Raw genomic sequence first — 22,192 nt, 5'->3', positions numbered from 1 at the left:
AGCATTCACGGCGCACAGCGTCTGGGCAGTGGGTAAGAGCGGCCAGTCATGAAGACGTCCTCTGAGACACAAGGGCCTACACATGAAGCCTGGATCGGACCCTCCAAGTCCCAGCAGTGCCAGGGAATTCTCCTCCTCCCAGGCCAGCACCACTCCCCTAAACTGCTGTCCTAAACCCCTGGCCACTAAAGGATGCTGACTGGGCTGGGGGCACAGGTGCTGGGCCCAGTACATGCCTCGAGCCTAAGAGCAGACAAAGCAAGAGACGAGGCAGAAGCCCAATCTAACGCACATACTCTGACTTGAGGAAGCGAGTAGTTTTGATGATCTGTTTGGTGGCCTCAACATAGCCGCTCTCACCGAAGTGCATCAAGGCAGCCCAACAGGCTGCGCTAATGCCTCCGGGCCGGGAGCCTGCGATGGTTGGGGACGCGTAGATGCCGCCCTGCCAGTCTGTTGCCACGAAGAACTGATGGCTCCTGTACTTCTTGTCACTGTAGAGCAGCACAGAAGAGCCTTTGGGGGCGTAGCCATACTGAGGGGGAGAAGCACACAGGTGAGTGCCCACCCAATGAGCTCCTCCCGCACTTCTCCTCCTGCGCCCCTTCTCAAGGGCCCACCTGCACAGGGAATTCGGAGAATTCGCACTCAGATGTGAAGGGTGGAGGGCACACAGGGCCTGTGCTGCTGAGAGGCCGAGCCCACGGCCCCCAACCCAGCACGTAGCTTCTCTTCTGTAAACAGGACCCCAGGGCAGGGCGTCAGGATGGAAGCAAAGATAAGCTCCCACTGGAAACTGGGGCAAAGGGTGGAATTCACATGAAGCAACTAAAATCCCGGCTGACTCCTTCCCATCCCTCTTGCTCAGTGTTATACTTCATTTTTAGGAACATCAGGGTGTTTAGAATCTTGAAACTACTGAATCCCCTTTAAAAAAACAACCTACTCCTTAGTTTCCTTACAGCAACCTGCCCTCCTAGTGAACTCCTGCCTCAGCAAGCACGGACGCGGCTTGGCTCCCTGAACCACACAGCAAGAGACTGGTGAGGACAAGGGCACAAGGGGTGGCCTCAGGGCTGAGGAGATCCATGTGCATCACGCAGGGTTTGAAACACAGGTCTCATCTGTACTTGGGATGAAAACAAGCTCCATGAGTGAGCACACATTCCTGAGGCTGCTCCGACTCCCCCACAACTGCGTGTAGCTTCAGAGCATTCCTGACCAACTTAGACGTTGTTCTAGGCCACCGGGGGCGGCGTCCAAACCTTCTCGAGCACGCAGTTCTTCGTTTTTGCCAAAGGGCTTCCCTTAGCGGGCTCCTATCACTCCGGGCAGTAGCCCCAGCTGGCTGCGTGGGAGCTACAGCACCAACGTCCATCCTCTCAGGAATTCCACTATCAGCTTCATCACTAGCCTCCACCCCACGGAATCTCAGCACGTCAGGAACATTGTTCTATGGGCCCCTGTCCTGTCATGTCCCAGCTACATATGGCCAGTGGATGCAGAACTTCTCTTAGCCATATGCCACAAAGATAACAGGTCCCTTTTCACGATTACCGGTCACCTCTAGCACCATACTTTGTCACCTGAACCAGCTACGCGGGGGAGATCAAAGAGCCAGGTTAAATTTTACATTTTGAGTGGAAGTTAATGCTTTAACCAATTTATTTTGTTGACAGTAGTGGAGATAATCAACCGCCTACTTTGATTAGCATTTGGTCGCTTCCCATCTCACCTTGTGGGTATCCGCTGAAATGCTGGTCACACCTTTCACCCGAAAATCAAAAGGCTGCTCCAGCGGGTATCCTGCCTTCTCCATGAAGACAATGAGGAAGCCCCCCAGACAAGCGTCTACATGAAGAGGTATTTTGTATCTGACAGCCAGCTATTCCCAAAAGACAAAGACCACAAGAGAATTTCATTATAACCATATAACAAAAACTTGCAAGACGCAGGTGGAAAGATGTGCTGTGACCACAGGCCACTATATACCGTGTCTTTCAGGCTTTAAAAAATATTTTAATACACAGGGCCTCAACCTCACTCTATAATCAAGCAGGGCAGGAGCAGCCCTCTGATGCTGGGCACAAGGTCCTGCTGTAGTAACTGCCAGGTGGGGAGGAAGGGCGACAGGCGGGGCCGCTGCTGGACGCCACCATCGGGCAGCAGACTCCAAATGCAGCTCATTTTCCCGGCTGAATCGAAATGCCAGTACTCTCCCAGAATATCCAGTTTCAACAGTCTTCTTCCCACAGCAGAAGCCAGTAACTTTCTGAGGCTCCAAACAGAGCAGCAGGGGTTCCTACAGGGCTCAGGAAATGTGTGCACGTGTCCAAGTTGAGACTTGCTTCTCCCTGCTGAGTATTACACCATTACATTCTACTCTCAAATCTCAGCCTGAGTGCCTGGCGGCCCATTTCTCCCACGTACCTTGGCCACTTCAGGGACAGGATCAATGATACCATGAGGAAACTGGGGTGTAGAACAGACAAGCATGGCCGTGTTCCTGGAGATGGCTCTCTTCATTGCCTAGGGGTTTAAAGTTGAAAGGAAAATGAGAAGCCACGTCAGAATCCCTCTTCTGTGCTGCTGCCAAGAGCACTCCAAGCAACCAGCTCAGGGTCTGCACTCGTCTAGCCCGCCTCATCTGCCTCTCCAACCCGGGAGAGGACAGCCCCACGCCACAGAGGCAGCACGCAAACGCGGCCAGAGGGCTCCATCTGGGGAAAAGTCTGAGGCCACAACTTGGCAGGAGAAAGGGCATTGGGCCAAGAGGCAGAGAAGCCTGTGTGAGTCCCAGTCCTGCTCACTAGTGTGGAACCCTGGGGCAAACGACTTAACTCCATACAAACTGTTTCCTCACCTGTGCACTGTGCAAGGACAGACAGTTTCTACAGCCACCCCCCGCCCCCCACCCGGGCTGTCACAAGACTGAGATGCAATTCTTACAGCACCCAGGCACTAGAGAGTTCTCCACACGGCACGACATAGGAACAGTGACTAAAGGACTACTACAGGGTCTTTAAAAAAGCAAGTCTGCCACCTGTGATGACATGGATGAACCTGGAGGACACTCTGCTGAGTGAAGTAAGCCAGGAACAGAGAGACAAAGGCTGTGTGACCTCACATACATGGTGCCCGTGACAGGCAAACTCGGAAGCAGAAAGCAGGATGGCGGCTGCCAGGGGCTGGAGGATGAGGGGCACCAAGTTTCAGTGTTGCCTGTCCGAATGTTCTGGACCGCTTGCGGATGGCCATGTGGCCAGGCTGCACAATACTGCACTGTGTGCCTGAAGCCAGCTAGCGGTCCAGAGAGCAGCCCCGTGTATTCTAACCCAGAAACAAGGGAGAAGAAGGATGATGGTAACTATGTGAGATGGGATACGCTCCACAGTGCGGCTGTAGTGAGGAGCTGGCTGTGTGGACAACGCGTCAGCGGAACATCCAGCCAGCACCTTAGATATGCACAATTTTTATCTGTCAATTAATTATTCAGTCAACATATCAATAAAGATGGAAGGCAGAAATAATGCTAGTGCTACGAAACTAGGCAGTTTAGTTCTGAAAAGATACAGTTCCTATTTTATTGGCAAGGATATGGATTCAGGCTCCTGAAAACCACAGGGAGAGTCCTGGGCCAAGTCAGTCCGTGCTCATCTTAGAGAGAGGAGAAAGTGAAGTTGCAGAAGTGAAGCCCAGGTCTGCCAAGTCTCAACCCAGGACTGGACCATCCTGCTTCCTCAGAGCTCAAGACTTTATGCAAACACCGAGCCTCACTCCATCCCCACAGCCGGCGGCAGCTTGGCAGCCCCGTTGCCCACAGTCAGAGGCCACTGAAGCCTCTCTGCACACAACACTGGAGAACGTCTGTCAGTCGGTTGTGTCCCTGCTCCTCACGGTCCATGGCACAACACGGGCCCTTCAGGGGAACTCACCCGAACATCCACCTCCATCATTTTGTTCAGTGGAACCCGTATAATCTTCATCCCAAAATAATTGGCTGCTTTGTCAAATGCGGCATGGGCACTTTGGGGGGCCACACTGAATGAGAGGGAAAAGATTAATGAAATTCAGATAGAAACAGGGCTCAAGAGAGAGCCAAGTTAGCAGCTGGTTATTCTTCCTCACATTTTTACAAGTGTTTATACTGTTTTACCCTTTCAAGCACAAAGAAAAAGAGGTCAACTGATTTTCTACAGATATCTTCTCCCTATGGTTTAGGAAATCCAAAGCATAAATTAGGGCTGACAGGGAGAAGATGAGGGCCTGGGAATTTAGAGCAGATTGGCATCTGGCAAAGCCTTCTTGCGTCAGTCATCCAAAGCCAGGAAGCCGTGAGGGGTGGCGGGGTCACAGCCAAGGAAGAACCCAAGACTGATTCTATGAGGTCAGTGGTTCCTTCCAGCTCTGAGAGCCCACGAGCCTGTGAGAAACTATAATTCCTGTTGTTCCTACACACTTGGAAGCAGCACTTCCACAGTACTGAAATGGGGGTGCCTGTCGGCTCGATCAGTAGAGCCTGCAACTCTTGATCTTGGGGTCCTGAGTACAAGGCCCACACTGGGCACAGAGCGTGGACAAATCGCACTGAAAAGGGGACTGAGTCATGGTTAAGTATTTGCTTTCAAACTTCTCTCAATTACTGCACTCTCAAAATCAATCATTCCCTTTACAGAAGGAAAGACTCTATTACTGAGTACCAAGCACCAAGATTTATATACAGAGACTGATGGCAGCCTGATGGATTCTCTCAGGCCGAGGACGAAGCACAGCATGAGACCACGTGCAACCCTTGGGTCACTGATACTTGTGGGGAAACAGAAACCCAGAGGATGCAGCATAAACATTCTGGGCAAAGAGAGTGTCTAGAGAAAAAAATGCAGCCAAATATCAAAGTTATGCCCATGGGGTGGCGTTATGGATACATCTCAAAAAGATTTTTAAAAAGTTCTTCTCCCAGAAAATAGCCTGCAGGCTGATTTTCTTAGGAAGCACCCTGAGACAGCCTATCATATTTACGTAACTAGCACTGAACTTAAGGGAATTAGAGAGTTTTTCCTTGGGCTTCAGATTATTTATAATAAATATCACAGAATTCAAAGATGTAGTCCTGTTACTCGATCACTTTTAGAAAAAGGATTTCATTCTTTTTTTTTTTTTTTTAAGAATTTCATTCTTGCTTTCAGTATTTACCATGTATAAACTTGGGGGTTGGGAAATGAATGACCTTTAAAATTAACTGGCTAATCCATGTAGGATTCTGTGAAATGTGAGAGGATAAGGGTTGAGGGTACAGGACAGGATGAAAGAGGACTGGAACTACCAGAGGAAGAAGGAAGAGAAGGAGAAAACAGATGGTCAGGTTGTTTCCAACCGCAGTACTCCAAACAGATAAATCCCAAAGCCACGCATACATACATTTCTGGAGTTTTGATCCCGTTCTCAAAGGCCAGGTCCCTGTAAGCTTTGCAGGCCATCAGTATGCTTTCTGTCCCCCCAGAGGTCACCTGTAATAAAGAAGAGATGTCATCCTCAGGAGAGCAGAGAAGGACAGCTATTGGCATGCATGTCCCACCCTATCTTGGTGGTGTCTCATGCAGGAGCAGGTCAGGTCAGGTCTGGCATGCACTCTGCAGAGCGGATATTACTGTGTCTTCCGGAAGGAAATGTGGCTTTATCAGCTAAGCCCAATCTTGGTTCAGAAGAGTAAAAAACTATGAAATAAGAATCTCTGCACTGTATGGAAAAATGCACCAGCTCCCCAGATGTCGGCAGCACATGGGCTGTTTACACTTCTACTACTCATCCAGCTGCGGTCAGGACAGCGCGTTTTACACCACTCAAAAGTGTCAGGATTACAGACTTTGATCTATATTCCCAGTGCCCACTGCAGAATACACTGCAGTCACAAAGTCCACTAAACTACGTAATATCTCAGCAGACCGAGAAGAAAAGTTTAGATATTCTGAAGTGAACTGTGGTTTCTCTTTGAAAAAGAAAAGCAGAAGCCTCTACTTAGAAGTTGGTTATCTAAATCTTTAAAAAAAAAAAAAAGAAGTTGGTTATCTCACTTACCTGAAATCAAAACAAAAATCCTAGTGTTTTTAAACAAAGTAAAATGTTTTCCTCAAGCTAGGCCTAGCCCTCTGTTATTGGTGAATTGCTTTATCAGAGTTGAAACATAAATATTCAAAGGTCATGTCGTGTGTCCAATTTCCCTCACGAGACCATAAACTCATGAAGGTGGCGACCGATCCCCTCGTGACAATATTCCAAGCACCTAGCCTAAAGGCTGACACCTAACAGAACCTCACCTAACTTTCTCAAAGCCTGATCTGACACTCAGTAAACCATGACCAACAAGGCACATCATACCCGTCAGGTTAACTTTTGATGACATCTAAGAATGAATCATTTCAGGGAAGTCAGGGTGGCTTAGTTGATTAAGCACCCAACTGTTGATTTCAGCTCAGATCAGGATCTCAGGGTTGTGAGATCAAGCCCCACATCAGGCTCCACACTCAGTTGGAGGTCTCCCTCTCTCGCCCTCTGCCCCTCTCCCCGACCTCTTCTTTCTCTCTCAAATGAATAACTAAATCTTTAAAAAAAAAAAAAAAAAGAATCACTTTAAAAAAAAACCCAAAACAAAAAAAGCCACAGCACTGAGCTACGTGGCTATTTTCTTAGATTTCTCATCTCCAAAAATTCATACAAGGTTAGATAACTTGTTCATTGTACGGGTGAGAAAACTGAGCCCTAAGAAGATTAAAATAATCCACCCAATGCCATCTATTAGCATCAGTTGATAAAAAGTAAAACTTTGCTGCAGCACCTTCTTGCTAGACATGTCTTAAAGGCAAGGGAACCAAGGGCAAAAATGAACTATTGGGACCTCATCAAGATAAAAAAACTTTGCACACCAAAGGAAACAGTCAATAAAACTGAAAGACAACTCACAGAATGGGAGAATATATTTGCCAATGACATATTAAATAAAGGGCTAGTATCCAAAATCTATAAAGAACTTATCAACACCCGAAGAACAAATAATTCAATCAAGAAATGGGCAGAGGACATGAACAGACATTTCTGCAAAGAAGACCCAGATGGCCAACAGACACATGAAAAAGCTCCACATCACTCGGCATCAGGGAAGTACAAATCAAAACCACAGTGAGATACCTACCACCTCACACCAGTGAGAATGGCTAAAATTAACAAGTCAGGAAATGACAGATGCTGGTGAGGATGCAGAGAAAGGGGAACCCTCCTACACTGCTGGTGGGAATGCAAGCTGGTGCAACCACTTTGGAGAAACAGCATGAAGGTTCCTCAGAAAGTTGAAAATAGAGCTACCCTATAACCCAGCAACTGCACTACTGGGTATTTACGCTAAAGATACAAATGTAGTGATCCAAAGGGGCACATGCACCCCAATGTTTATAGCAGCAATGTCCACAATAACCAAACTATGGAAAGAGCCCAGATGTCCATCAATAGACGAATGGGTAAAGAAGATGTGAGATAGATACACACACACACACACACACACACACACACACACACACACGTATACATTGGAATACTATGTAGTCATCAAAACTCTCAAATCTTGTCATTTGCAAAGACATGGATGGAACTAGAGGGTATTATGCTAAGCAAAATAAGTCAATCAGACAAAGGCAATTATCATACCATCTCTCTGATATGAGGAATCTGAGAAACAAGACCGAGGATCATAGAAGAAGGGAGGGAAAAATGAAACAAGATAAAACCAGAAAGGGAAACAAACCGTATGAGACTCTTAATCTCAGGAAACAAACTGAGGGCTGCTGGAGTTGGTGGGGAGGGAGGGATGGGGTGGTTCGGTGACGGACACTGGGGAGGGTAGGTGCTATGGGGAGTGCTGTGAATTGTGTTAAGACTGATGAATCACAGACCTGTATCCCTGAAACAAATAATACATTTTATGTTAAATAATTGAATTTAAATTTTTTTTAAAAAAAGAAAACTTTCTACATTTGTTCATTTGGTGAAGCTTAACATGAGGGGGAGAATAAGAGAAGGGGATCTCTGGAATTTCATATAATACCCCCACAGAGGACAAAAACACCATTGGCTACAAAATCCCAGCGGTCAGGAGTTACATGGAAGATTAGCTGAGAGAAGTTAGTCATACTGTGATTCAGGAAGTTTTCACCAAACACATGCCCATCACCCACTAAGTAATGCCACTGAACTTGGGCACAGGACGCCCGCCTGTTTGTAGCCTCTGCACTCTTCTGCCAGAGGAGATGAAAATGCTTATAGCAGAGGTCAGCTCTGCAAATCAGCAGCTCGCCCTGTGGTCTAGCACAAAACCTCAGACTGTCACATGAGGATCCAAATGAGCTGTGAAGCAAGTCAGGAAAGGACCGGCAATGTCCAAGTCTCCAGTGTGTCAGCCCCTTACTAAGGTTCAGTAATGACCTACGCAAAAGGATTTCTAAACCCCTAGTCACCCAGCACACACGCCCTATTTTTAGTCCAATAACTAATCAGATCAACATCATTATTTGTTGGGCAAACAGCAGTGTACTTCTGACTGTAAAAGCAAGAATACCTAAATTCTACTCCTAATTTTTTTCTAATCCCCAAATTCTGTGTCTAAACATGCTATTAACCTCCCATTGCCTTCGACCCTCTGTGCCCAAAGAAAATTGGAAATTGTGTAAACAGAAGATGAAAGCTTCAATAACTACTAATGTTAGTCAGCTTCTTCCGACATTTAGAAAAACTCTTGCTATAATATAAGAGAAGTATGTCAGAGAATAAGAGGAGAACATGGCCTGTTGAGAGAATTTTCTTTCAGATGCTGTTTGGACCCAGAGGCCTTTGCACAAGCCAAGACTGTTCCCCAGGGAAACAGAAGTTCTTTTGGTATATGAAATCACTTCTCCTCCATTATTAACAGAGCCAAATGAAGTTAGTAACAGGAAAGATGGTTTACACTGAAAAACAAAGAACCTGAAAAGAGCTTAAGAGCTTCAGAGCTTGGCCATGCGGCTCTGTCTTGGTTCCCACCTCCGAACTTTTTTCACTGAAAGCAACTCATCAAGAGAGAGACAAAGAGAGAGAGAGAGACAGATACTGAGAAGAGTGAAAGAAACAGAGAAACTCAAAGTACCCCAGAGGTAATTAGTTCTCTTATAGAAGTCTAAGTATTAGAAACGACTAAGGGATCTCAGACTCCATCCTTCTCCAGAGCCCCCGATACCACAGCAATGCAAAAATGCCCCTGGGGTTGGACTTGGGCATTAAGATGAAACACTGAACCCACCTCACAGCTACTTCCTCTCCCCTGGTACCTAAAAGTAGGGGGAAAAAAGCTGCAGAAAGCTATAATCGCAACCACCAAAGAAAAGAGAGAGAATACAATGCAATAAACTTCAAATATTGGCAATGAAAAAGAGAGACAAGTTACTAAAGCACAGCAGAGAGCAAAACACAGTTCCTAATCCCTCTTCCAAGCCCTTCAAATTGTCCAGCGAGCCAGCAAAATCCTGAGGATTCTCATTAATACCCCTCCAAATCTTCCGAGAAGCAAGTGGATGGGGGTTCCTTATCTTCTGCTCTGTGAGTGGTAGACAAGGCAGCTAGGGAGAAACAGGCAAAATGGGTTAAGAGAACACTGGGACCAACCCCTCAACGTCATGGCTTCAGGGATATAGAATGGGTTAAAGAAATAATCAAAACCCAAAGGGTATTACTTTCTTCCAACTAGGCAGAGTGAACTCTAATAGGTAACTTTTAACAAAATCTCAGAAGAGACCCAGTTATTCTAACACAGGTGTGGCCTGATATTCTAATACAAGAGGCCCTCAACCTAATGCTCTCCGATGAGAAATCAGCCAGCATGTGTCAGAACAAAACAGAATATTCTGATCAGCATGAGCCACAGTGAAAGAAAATGGCATGGTAACTAACTCAAAAGATAACAGTCTGAGGAGGAGAAGGGAATTCCTCACCACTATTTCTCACTACAGGACAACATGACAAGACGACAAATTCAAGAAAGTAAGAGCTGAAAGACTGGACACCCAACCAAGAGAATGAGACCGCAGACCTAAAACACAGAGTACCAAACGACCCCGATACAGGAGTAGTAACGACACGAGGAATAGAATAAACACTGCCGAGAATAAAGATCAGAGCTTGGAGGAAAGGTTTAAGGCAAGTTTAGTGAACCCATATTAAAAAAAAAAAAAAAAAAAAAGACAGAGACTGAAAGATCACTGCCTCTCCACACTTATATCCCTCTGGCTGGACACACATAACCAAAAGGTGTTTGGAGAAGAAACACAGGCATGGTCGCCAATCTGTCAAACTGTATTCTCTAAGAATAGCTGAGTAGCCTAGGAAGAAAGTGGAGAAGAGCAGATCCAGAAGGAGAAGGCTGTAAAGTGTACAAAGATCACACGGAGGGAAAAAACAATCATGGAAATCCTATTTCCAGCACTATAGATAAGCCATCTTGGGCAGCCCCAAGGGAAACAACTAAAAAGCCTCATAAAACATTAGAATTTATTTTACATCCACCACTGAGTTTATAACATAAAGGAATATACTGAACTCGAGCAGAGCAAAATCAAGAATCCTAGCAGATAAGTGAGTGCCAAAGCTGGTTTCAACTCTGAGGGCTGCTACCACCCTCTGAGACCCCCGACCCCCACCGTGACAAATGAACAGGAGGTAAACTGCGGGCCTGTCCAAGGTGGAGAGTCTAACAGGAGATAGCTGGAGAACCTGGGACTTACACCCACATCTCGAGGGAACAAGAAATTAAAGCCCCACTGGTGCAGAAGACGACAGCTCGAAAAACTGCTTTCTCCCTGACCCGATGCTCTGGTCAAGAAAAATAAAATGCTCTGGTAAAGAAGCATTGATGCTCTGATAAAATAAGGCTCTCTCTCAAGAATGACTCACGAGACAGCTCTCACGTGGGTCTGCAGCGTGAACTCACGCGCCCTCTGGAGGATGAGACTGCACCCTGAGCATCAGACTCAAATGGGTTCCCATGTGACAGCACCTCCCAGCAAGTCCCCGGCAACTGCCAGAAGTAACTACACATGTTCCCTGCGAGAACTTCACTTCAATCTGGAGACTGAAGTTCCCAGAAAGATGTAAAAAAAAAAAAAAAAAGTCACAAATATAAGGATACAAGAGGATTATGAGTGAAACCAGCAGAAACAGAGAGTTAAGACTCATGAGTAACAATCCTGTCTGATAATTCTATCAGACGCAACATATAAAATACACACAACATATTTAAATGAACAAAACATAAGCCAAGGAAAGAAACGATAAAGAACCACCATTCAGGGACACCTGGCTGGCTCAGTCAGCAGAAGTTGCAACACTTGACCTCAGTGTTCTGAGTTCGAGCCCCACATAAGGCATAACACTTAAATAATACAGAAATAAATAAATAAAATGAGCAAAAACCTAGTCTAAAAACAAAAGAATCCCCAGGTAGATTAAGACAAAATTCTCAAAAATGAAGAACACAGTAAATGAGGTTAAAAAAATAAATAAACAAGGACACTTGCGTGGCTCAGTGGGTTAAGCCTCTGCCTTCGGCTCAGGTCATGATCTCAGGGTCCTGGGATCGAGCCCCACATCGGGCTCTCTGCTCAGCAGGGAGCCTGCTTCCTCCTCTCTCTCTCTCTGCCTGTCTCTCTGCCTACTAGTGATCTCTGCCTGTCAAATAAATAAATAAAATCTTAAAAAAAAAAAAACTCAATAGGAGAACTCAAATGCAGAGGAGACATGGCTGAAGAGGGAATCCATGAAACCCCTGTACTCATCTCCCAGCTCCGACAAGCAGCACCTCACAGCCTGTCTTTCCTCCACTTGCAAACGCCCCCGCCGCTGCGGCTGAGAACACCTGCTCTTTCAACACTAATTACACCCCAACCAGGTGCATGGCAGCCCTTCTTGCTCCAGCCCTCATGTCTCTCCAAACTCCTTTGTGCTGTTTGTCCCTCTGGATGTTTTTCCGGCTAATTTTGTATAAGTCTTATTCTATAAATTGGGTTAGGAGCCATGTAAGTATTTTACACCATTCTGAATGAAACAGGCTCTTCGGACAAATGGCTGGCTTGGTGTCTGGAAATGCATAAAGCGACCCTGGAACGTTTCAGCAAATAAAAGTATTTTGTCAAAAAAAGAAGGAAAGAAGCTTTCAAAGACCACTTGAATCATAAAAAGGACCCAGAGGCCAAAAATAAGAGGCTCCCACTGGTCAAAATGGGCTAATCTGAGCATCACTCAGAGCAGCAGCTCCGATGGACTGAAACACAGGGAGCAGTCTGTAATTTCCCCCACTGCTGACTGACATTTGAATTACTTCCAGTTTCCAACATCACAGACAATGCTGCTAGGAATATCCATCTATCCTGACATACACGTGCCAGAGGTATGTACCCTAAGTAGTGAAATTTCAGGGTCGTGAGATACATGTTTCTTCCACTTCTTCAGATGAGGCCAAACTGTTTCGGGCTTCCTTAACTGATGGTCTCCTCAGAGTTCAGAGAGTCGATGGCACAGGAGAAGGCCTACCTGCTGGGAGTATACTGGATGGGTCGAAGAGGGAGGGGGAGAAATAAAGGAGCAGACACAGTAGATGTGCAAAATATTTACAGTAATGGAATCCACAGTGCTGTCTTTCTAGTGACATCAGGTTTAAAATTTTTCAAAATATAAAACTGAAGGGGAAAAAAAAATCTTAAAAAATATACAATAAAATGCTGATGCTCTAAAAATTCCAAAAGTTAGCATTTTTACATTGTTGTTAATCTGATCTTCCTATCAATAATCACATTACTTGTGTAACAAAATGTTTCCAACAAACTCTTCTACTTTAGGATAAAAACATAAGGTTATTGGAGGCCACCTGCATATACTCACACATCCACAGGAATCCGGCCCCCCATTGAACAGGGAACAAGCTATCCTCACAATCTCGGCCTCGATCTTGCGCAGTCCCGGGAAGATGTCTGGATGCAGTGGATTGCTCCATGCAAAATCTCCGTAAGCCTGCAAACCGATGCACGCAAATATGAAGCAGGAGGGATAAATACACGGTATGGGACAGGAAATCATGCACTAGACAAAGGTTTCTAGATGCCAGGCACAACCCTAGAAACTGGAAAAACGGGAAGCTCAAAATACAGTGGAGGAGACAGACTTGCAAATAAGTTATTTTACAATGTTGTTAGAGAGGAGATGTGAAAGTGGCTCAAAGCACACACTGAAACACCAAACAGACCCAGTTTGCAATCTTAGCTTTGCCTATTATTTCTTGCTGTGTCATGTGAGGTGAAAACACCTCTCTGAGGTTCAGTGCCCTCATGTGCTCAAGGAGACAATCATGGTCCCTACTCGATAGGGTTCTAGCTAAGTAAATAACATTAGGTATGCAAAGCCCTTAGGAGAGCATCTGGCAAAAAGCAGCCAGGTGTGTGACAGCAGAAGTATGCAAGTGATGAAAGGAGCCCTAAGGAGGGAATAACAAACAGCCTGAGGGGTCCGAGGTGTCTGTACAGGCAGAACCTTGACAGATCAATAGGAATTCGTCATTTTGAACAGGTGGAATGAAGGAGGGGAGGAAAACATGGTAAGAGCAAGGTACACTCAGTGAAGAGGAAAGGCGGAAGTTCATATTTACATGGGAAAGTAACAGAGGTAGTTGAAAAACACAGGTGGGAGCCGGCTGAGGCTAGGCTTGCATTTTCTGCTATGTAAGCAGCTTGGCTTTTATCCCATAGATAGCGGGAAGCTATCTTTCAGTGGACATCTTTCAGTGGAAAGATTTTTAAGCTAAGAAGTAAACTCAGAGCATTATGTCAAGGTATAGCCGAGCCAAACTTACAGTATTTAGTAAGGTAGGAGCGGTTTCATAGTTACCATAATTAAACAAAGACCTTAAACACTGTTGAGTCCAATGCCAATGCCAAAGTGGGGTTTAGGAAATAAACTGGATTAGGAGAGGAAGAAGCTACAGGCAACCCTAAAGTCAACCAAAAATATGAGAATTATTTCAATTATGAGTGAACCTATTGCTTATTCTCAAAATCAATTGATCTGAGACTCAGGTGGTACAGGGAATGAGGGACAAGTGTCTGTTCCTCCTCTCTTCTCATCAAAGTATGTCTTGTCATTAATAACCTCAAGTGATGGGGAAACAAGACACCCTTCCCCAGTAATCTGCCTTCTACATGGGGCACTGATAAAGCATGGAAACGTAAGTAACATTGTCCTTTTTTATGGACTGAAGATGTCTCTGACAATATTACCCATATTCACCTATGTATGGGTAAAGAGAAACTTTTCAACTATCCTTAAGTATTTTTTTTTTCTTATTACAAAAGGAAGGAGAAAAACTGAGGTAGTATGAAGGCCACAGACCACACACGCTCCCTTGGGGTGCCAGCATTCACCTTCACCAGGAGTTCGGTGAGCTCCTCAGCCCCACTGTACACCGCTCCGGAGGCTTTCCCTTCCTGCCAGAAGATGTCTGTAGAGAAAGGTAAGACCACTGGGTCAACAAGCAGGAACCTCCCCAAAATACAAAGAAACACCTCTGGGTACAAAAGAAGAAAAAAAAAAACTTTTGAGTAGAAACCCAAAGGTGTTCTTATGTTAAATCAAGAAAAAGAATTCCAATAAAGACTTATTATCATAGCAAAATAAAGATGAAAGTGTGAAACTACCAATAATAGTGTGAAAAAGACAGTAGGAGCATCCAGGTATAATACAGTCCAATAACAATGCTGTCATCACTCCAGCGGCCTTCTACCAGTACCAAATTGTTCCTTATCTAAACTCATTTTCTGGTCTCTGTATGGCTAACTTGACTTTTTTCTCCCCTTCCTATCTAGTCAAAGGAAGTGTGAGAACTACGATGAGCAGAGTTGGCAGGAAAATGCAGGGCGAAGTGCAAGATTTCAGTACACTATCATCAAAGGTGGAACCAGAGAACTGAATCCCTGACCAGACAAACCATGATGACGAACACACCATCAGCACCCTGGTCTCAGTGGCCCTGGCCTCGCACAAGCCCCAAACCCACCCACAATTCCACCTCCGGTCTAAGGTGCTTCTCCAAAGTCAGTCTACGTTCTATCAGTGATTCTGCTGATGTGGGTAGCAGGTACCTCTGATCCAATACAGTTGTGCCCTACTGAGAGTGGACAGTGACAAAGCTACCAGAGACACACTAACTGAAAACTGTTGCCACGGGCCCCACAAAGCCACACTCTTCAGCTCCAGCAAGAGAGCAAAAGAATGAGTAGCGAACATCCAGACAGACCCCTCATTTTCAGCCAGCTCTGGCTTGATTCCATAGGACTTTCCCTCTTTCCTTAGAGGACACTGGACTGTCCCATGCATGTCTTCAGACCAGAGGCCACCAGCCCTTCAAAAATAGAATATGTGGTTTTGTTTCCTGTTATTTTACCGGTGCTACTGTCAATAACTCAGAAAAGGGAAGGCAAGACAATATGGTGACAGGAATGTGCCCTGAAGATCAACGAAATCTTTAATATCCAGGTCTCAGCTGGCTGATCCCCGCTTTATATCACCTATAAATTCTGGACTGCAGCTAATCTTATACTCTCCAATGTCAAAATCTCAACACATGGCAATTAGAAATTTTTCAGTGTATTTGCTGTGGTATCCTAGATTGGAGCCTAGAACATTAAAAAGGACATTGGTGGAAAAACTGGCAAAATAGGAACAGAATTTGCAGTTTAGTCAACTACTATTTTGACAAATGAATCACGGTCACTTTAGATGTTAACTTCAGGAGAAGCCAGGTGTATGGGAAACCTCTGTTCGTATGAATTTGCAAATTCTCTGCAAATCTAAAATTATGACAAACTAAAAAGCCTGTTTTCTAAAAGTACTTACAATACGATCTTACTCTGTAACAAACCTGCATTTGTGTTAATAGTCAACATTTTGGGGCACGTGGGTGGCTCAGCCAGTTAAGAATCTGTCTTTGGCTCAGATCATGATCTCAGGGTCCTGGGATTATGCTCTGCATCTGGCTCCCTGCTCAGTGGGGAGTCTGCTTCTTCCTCTCCCAGCTGCTAGTGCTTTATCTCTCTCTCTCAAATAAAATTTTTTTTAAAAAAGAGTCAACATTTATTAAGCACTTACTACATGGCAGGTATTATACATTTATATGTATGACTTTATTTAATCTTTGTAATCATCTTTTCAAGTAATCCCCATCGTAGAAAGACAGAGACCATGACATAGGTTAAGTAATTCACCCAAAGTCACAGCTTAAATGGCCCAACCATGATGTGAATCCAGGCTCATTCCATGGGCAACACTCTGTTTTAAAAGATCTTTGCATTTTTTAAAAGTAATCTCCATATCTAAGGTGAGGTTTGAATTCACAACCCTGAGATCAAGAGTCACATGCCCCCCCAACTCAGCCAGCCAGGGCTACACTCTTAAACATTAAGAACATTAAGCTACTTGGTATATTTATCCTTCCCTTACATGCATGCGTATATATGTATCTATATGTGTGTGTATGTTTATTACACAAAAACACTATTAAAATTCATATATATACACATACATATATATATATATATATATATATATACACACACACGTGTGTGTAGGGGTGTGTGTGTGTATCTCATCTGTGTTTATCTTGTGATGATGGAATTTTCTTTTGTGCCTTTGTGCAGATTTCACAATTTCTGTAATGAATCTGCATTTTATTTTTATTACGTATATATTCTCTCTTTCGAAACAAACTATGTTTTATTCAGGCTCACAAAAGGAAATGGGACCAAGTTCCAGTTCCACTGTCTCTAAGATTTGTTTGCTTTATGGATGAAGGATGAATTTAAGCATAATTTTTATAATAAGAAATTCAGCCTCTGAGACACAATGAACATGTTAAGTTCCAGGGATGAAGCATTCTTCACCTACGACATTAAACAAGGACCAAACCGGCCACACTGGGAAAGCAAGCAGCGTGCGTTTGACCAGAATCATACCCATAGAGCTGTACTCCTTGAGCTTCTCCAGGACTGCAGCCGCGCTCAGACCTTGCGAGGGCAGAGCTCTTACATACTCTTTGTCCACTTTCAGGAATGACATGTTCTTGCTTATATCATCCTTGGTCTTGTTCACCTTCTCTTGGATCTCCAAAGGGAAGAAAGGCAAAGTTAAAAAGGATATAGAAAAATACAGGCCAGGGAGCAGAAGAACCAGTTATGACTCCGAGTCAACCACTCTGGGCTGGGCGCCACACGGGTGCGACAGAACAGGGATGGTATTTTTTTTCAATAGATACGAGGAGGTGCTGGCTGCTCAGCTCTTTGCTGGCATGTGAGACAGGCTCTTAGGAGTCTGAAAAGTCAACTTTCTTTCTGAAAGTCAAAAATGCATCCAGTTTCCCTCCCCCACCCCCTTCCTCTGGGATGCCCGACATCAGCCCTGCTTTACTGGGTTTGCTCAAGCCAGTGCCGGCACCTGTGAGCATGGTATCTGGACCATATCTGGTCCTGGCAGCAGCCAGTGTGTGAAGAAACAAAGGTGGAGCCACGAACGGCAGCCAGAAAATAGGCCATGTGCAGAAGGGATGCTGGTGCCTGTGCCAGTGATGGGCTCCGTCACCAGACACACACGGAGCACACCCAGAACGCGGAGGCCCTGTGCAACTCCCCACACGTGTGCACAAGACCGCTGGTGGCAAGGGGAGAGCGCACTCCCATCTCCTCGGGCTGTCTGCTGCCTGTACTCCCTGAGGCTTCGGTGCTAGGGGAGTGGCGGTCCTTTCCGTGTGCTACAGCTGTTTCTCCTTGGCCCTCATCCTCACCGCAAAAGCCCATGCTTTCCCTTCCCCGTTGCCCAACAACCCCTGTAGGCCCAGGAGACACAGCGACCAAAACACACTAACTAGGCAGTACAAGTGAGAACAACTTCTGTTCTCACGGCGCTTCCCTATAGCAGCAGACACAGAGAATGAAAGTCAGGTGGTGGAAAGTGCTGGGGGAGGACAGAGCAGAGTTTTAAAAACACACCAAGCCAGCAGGGGCTGCTATCTGCACTAAGGGACCACTGAGGGTCAGGCCTGAAAGAGCGGCTGCAGGCCACGATCTATAAGCATTACAGCAAGACCATTTCAGCGACCTGTTTGTGAATGTCCGAGACCCAAGATCTGACCCCAAATGTTGCAACTTTCCCATCTCTAGCTGTAGAGGATTAGAATAGGAGAGGTGCCTCCTAGATGCGGCCCCCAACGAAACCACAGGGAAAGCAGAGCCTGGGAACCAAGCCCACCAGGCTAGCAGGCAGGCAGCAGCAGGCAGCAGAGGCCACGCCCAGGGTAGCGGGGAGACATGTAATTGGCATGAAAGCATTTTTAAAGTTGTACATGGACTGTACTGCCAAATGGCAAGCGCGCAGCAGGACCAAGCCATGGGACTAGGTAGACTAGTCTGCTGCTGTAATAAAAAAGGCCTAGACTGCTGCTGTAATAAAACAGAAGAGACACGAAATGATGATGATCATATTAGAAAGCACAGCATATACCTTTCCCCCAGTGCCTGCCTCAGAGCCTCAATCATATTCTAATTTCCTCACTGCATTTATTTCAAAATGAAATTCTTGTGTATTTGTTCACATAGCTATTTTCTGATTTTCCCAGGAAAATTGCACAGATTGGGGACTTAGTCCCCAGCACCCAGAGCAGTACCTGATGCTGAGCAGGGGCCTGCAAACCATCAGCTGAGTTAAGTGAATGTAGCGAAATGAACAAGACAGGGACACATCATGCACACTCGCTCAAAACAAAGAACTATCTCTGAGCCTCAAAATCTGCTTCTAAAAAATGAAAGGTGTCTGCTTAGTTTCTAAGTGCCTTCCAATTCTGTTATTTTATAAATTTAAGAACGGGTTTTAGAACCCTAGCATTTATTTGTCCCCAAATCTGAAACTGAAGGAGAAATGTGTGAAGAAAAAGCAAAAAAATACGGGGAATGGAAAGGGGAAATGCTAGTATCCTTTGAAATCCAGTCCACTCTCTACGGTCGCCCTCTCTCTATCCTTTAAGTCTAGAACGACTCAAGGAAATTTCATTTTAGGGCTTAAGATGATTTAGGGTCAAATAAAAGCCCATCTATTCCCGTTCCCCTTTTCTACCCCAATGACTATTTCCGCTTCCCTATCAGGAAGTGAACCTGAAAATAAATACACGGTTCCTGGAGAGTTAGTTAGCGCAGGGGTCTGAATGGATTTTGGTAGAAAGGCTAAAGGTGACTGACATCTCTTCTGATTTGGCCAGGAAAGGGGAAAAGGGAAAGGGAACTGAAAGCCAAAAGTGAAAGAGGGACAGGCAGGGCACGTAGGGAGACGAAGACATCAGAGGCTGTGTGCCTTCCTTAGGGCTCACATGGGGCCTGCCCTATTTATCTTCTGCGATAAAGAGCCGGTGGGAAGGGTACAGAGGTAACGGTCTCATCCTCAGCATGGGTGAGGGGACAGAGGACACAGAGAAGAGAACATACTGTGCTACAGACAGGTTCAAAGAGCAAGAGAACAGAGCTCTCTAAGTTCAAGACCTGGGACCCACAGACCATAGCTGGGATCTAGCCCCTGGCTATTCAGGGAAACACAGCCAGGCTCATCCCTTTACCTACCCATGGCCCTGTGCTGCTTTCCTGCTCCAGGGGCAGACGTGAACAGTTCTGACAGATATGGTATGGCCTGCAAAGCCTAGAATGTTTCCTATCTGGTCCTTCATGGAGAAAGTCTGTCAAACCTGCCCTAACCATGGAAGTACCTGACCCAGACACACATCTCAAGCTAGCACAGCCAAACACTGCTCAAAAGCATCATGCCACTTTGGTCAGCTTTCCTAATTGTAAATTCTGTCTCAACAGGTGTCACCTGTCTCCTTTGGTCAAACAGGTTGGAGAGAGGGTTCATGTGGGTTTCTTAATCTTGGCACTTCAGACATTCTGAGCCAGGTAATTGTCTGCTGGGCCCCACAGGATTTTAGCAGCACCCCTGGCTGTGTTCCACTGAGAGCCAACAGCATCCCACTCCAGTTGTGACAACCAAAGGCATCCTCAAACATTGTCAGATGTTCCCCGGTGGGTAGGGGGACAAAAATCACCTCTCGCCCTGGGGAATTCACACTAGGTTCAGTAAACAGAAAGAAGACGTCATGCTCATGGGGGTGGTGGGAGGGCAGAGAGATCTACACAGATTCCACTTACCTTGCGACCGATAATAGGCATCTTCCTGACAAGCTTAAAACATCTTTTTTTGAACCTTGACCACAAACCTAAAAGAAACAGAGGGTTCCGTTACCCGAATAAATTCCCATGGATAAGGTATGAACTCCTCAATGCGCCTCCTGCAACCTCACCCACCTACTGATCGTAAAGGTATTCTCTCTGTTTTAAAAAACCGTTAAATTTAAACTGCCAAAAGTAATGTATTTACACGATTCAAATTTTTTAAAAATTGGGGTACCTGGGTGGCCCAGTCAAATTAAGCATCTGACACCTGGTTTCGGCTCCAGTCACCATCTTAAGCTCCTGGGATCAAGTCTGGAGTTGGACTCCACACTGAGCATAGCGTCTGCTTCAGATTCTCTCCCCCTCCTCCTCTGCTTCCCCCCCCTGCTCAGTCTCCTTCTCTTTTTTTCTCTCTCAAATATGTAATAAATAAAGTCTTTAAAAATTTTTTTTAAATAAATACACACAGAGTTAAAAGTTTCTCTCTTGGACGCTTGGCTGGCTCAATCATTTAGCAGCTGCCTTCGGCTCAGGTCATGATCCCAGGGTCCTGGGATTGAGCCCCGCATCGGGCTCCCTGCTCCACAGAAAGCCTGTGTCTCTCCCACTCCCCCTGTTGTGTTCCCTCTCTTGCTGTGTCTCTATCAAATAAATAAATACAATCTTTAAAAAAAAAAAAAGTTTTTCTCTCAAGGATTCCCCAGATTTTCATCCTACCCTCAGGTAAACACTACTACTCTTCACTTCTAGAATAGCCATCTAGAATTTCTTTATGCTTATACAAGCAATAATAAAGATAAAATCTTATTTGCCCACCTTTTAAACAAAAGGTAGCATACGATAGCACTATACTAGACCTTGATACTCTATTTAGGCATATTCTCTTAAAGCTCAGTACTTCCTCATTCATCTGTATTTTTCTTTTTTTTTAAGATTTTATGTATTTGAGGGGCGCCTGGGTGGCTCAGTGGGTTAAAGCCTCTGCCTTTGGCTCAGGTCATGATCCCAGGGTCCTGGGATCGAGCCCTGCATCAGGCTCTCTGCTCAGGAGGGAGCCTGCTTCCTCCTCTCTCTCTCTGCCTGCCTTTCCACCTACTTGTGATCTCTGTCAAAAAAATAAAATCTTAAAAAAAAAAAAAGATTTTATTTGAGAGACAGAGAGAGCACAAGAGGGGGAAGGACAGAGGGGAAGAGAGAGAAACAGACTTGCCGTTGAGCAGGAAGCCGGACACGGGACTCGATTCCAGGACCCTGTGGTCATGACCTGACCAGAAGGCAGACATTTAACCGACTGAGCCACCCAGGCACCCTAGCATTCACCTTTTTAGCTCTAAAGTAATCCATGATATGGATGTATCATAACTAATTTAACCAGCCCCTTCCTGATGGACACTTAGGTTATTTCTAGTACTTCCTATTATCAACAACAGTGGAACAATAACCCTGCAGCAGGTACCACACACCTGACAGCATGTCTACAGCATGAATTCCCAGTTCTGTTCCTAACAGAACACTAGGTCAAATGACATATGTATTGCAGAGCTGCTGACCTTCCCGAAGTTCCAGATGCCCAACACAATATGTATGTATCATAACTAATTTAACCAGCCCCTTCCTGAGGACACTTAGGTTATTTCTAGTACTTCCTATTATCAACAACAGTGGAATAATAACCTTGCAGCAGGTACCGCACACCTGACAGCATGCCTACAGCATGAATTCCCAGGAACAGAACACTAGGTCAAATGACATACGTATTGCAGAGCTGCTGACCTTCCCAAAGTTCCAAATGCCCAACACCTCTCTTTCCTCCATGAACACAAATGACCAAGCCATGCTTTTCTTCAGGATCTATGCTCTAGTCTCTCTTCAAC

General features: G+C 45.3%; 1 protein-coding gene across 9 annotated transcripts in view; it reads right to left on the bottom strand.

Annotated features, from left to right (window-relative positions):
* SGPL1 (sphingosine-1-phosphate lyase 1) overlaps positions 1 to 22,192 on the bottom strand; it is a 67,711-nt gene that overhangs the window by 4,994 nt on the left and 40,525 nt on the right. For all 9 annotated transcript variants that reach the window (XM_082715409.1, XM_082715408.1, XM_082715412.1 and 6 more), the window contains 9 exons: positions 20,295 to 20,362; positions 17,067 to 17,214; positions 14,481 to 14,557; positions 12,949 to 13,077; positions 5,419 to 5,507; positions 3,936 to 4,041; positions 2,431 to 2,529; positions 1,736 to 1,885; positions 297 to 535 (listed from right to left, as the gene is read on the bottom strand). In XM_082715409.1, the coding sequence (XP_082571535.1) occupies positions 297 to 535; positions 1,736 to 1,885; positions 2,431 to 2,529; positions 3,936 to 4,041; positions 5,419 to 5,507; positions 12,949 to 13,077; positions 14,481 to 14,557; positions 17,067 to 17,214; positions 20,295 to 20,362 (1,105 nt within the window). The remainder of the gene's footprint in view (positions 1 to 296; positions 536 to 1,735; positions 1,886 to 2,430; positions 2,530 to 3,935; positions 4,042 to 5,418; positions 5,508 to 12,948; positions 13,078 to 14,480; positions 14,558 to 17,066; positions 17,215 to 20,294; positions 20,363 to 22,192) is intronic.

This window comes from Mustela nivalis, assembly GCF_964662115.1.
Source record: "Mustela nivalis genome assembly, chromosome: 2".
In the NCBI taxonomy this organism is placed as follows: Eukaryota; Metazoa; Chordata; class Mammalia; order Carnivora; family Mustelidae; genus Mustela; species Mustela nivalis.
This window is presented reverse-complemented; position numbering and strand designations above follow the sequence as displayed.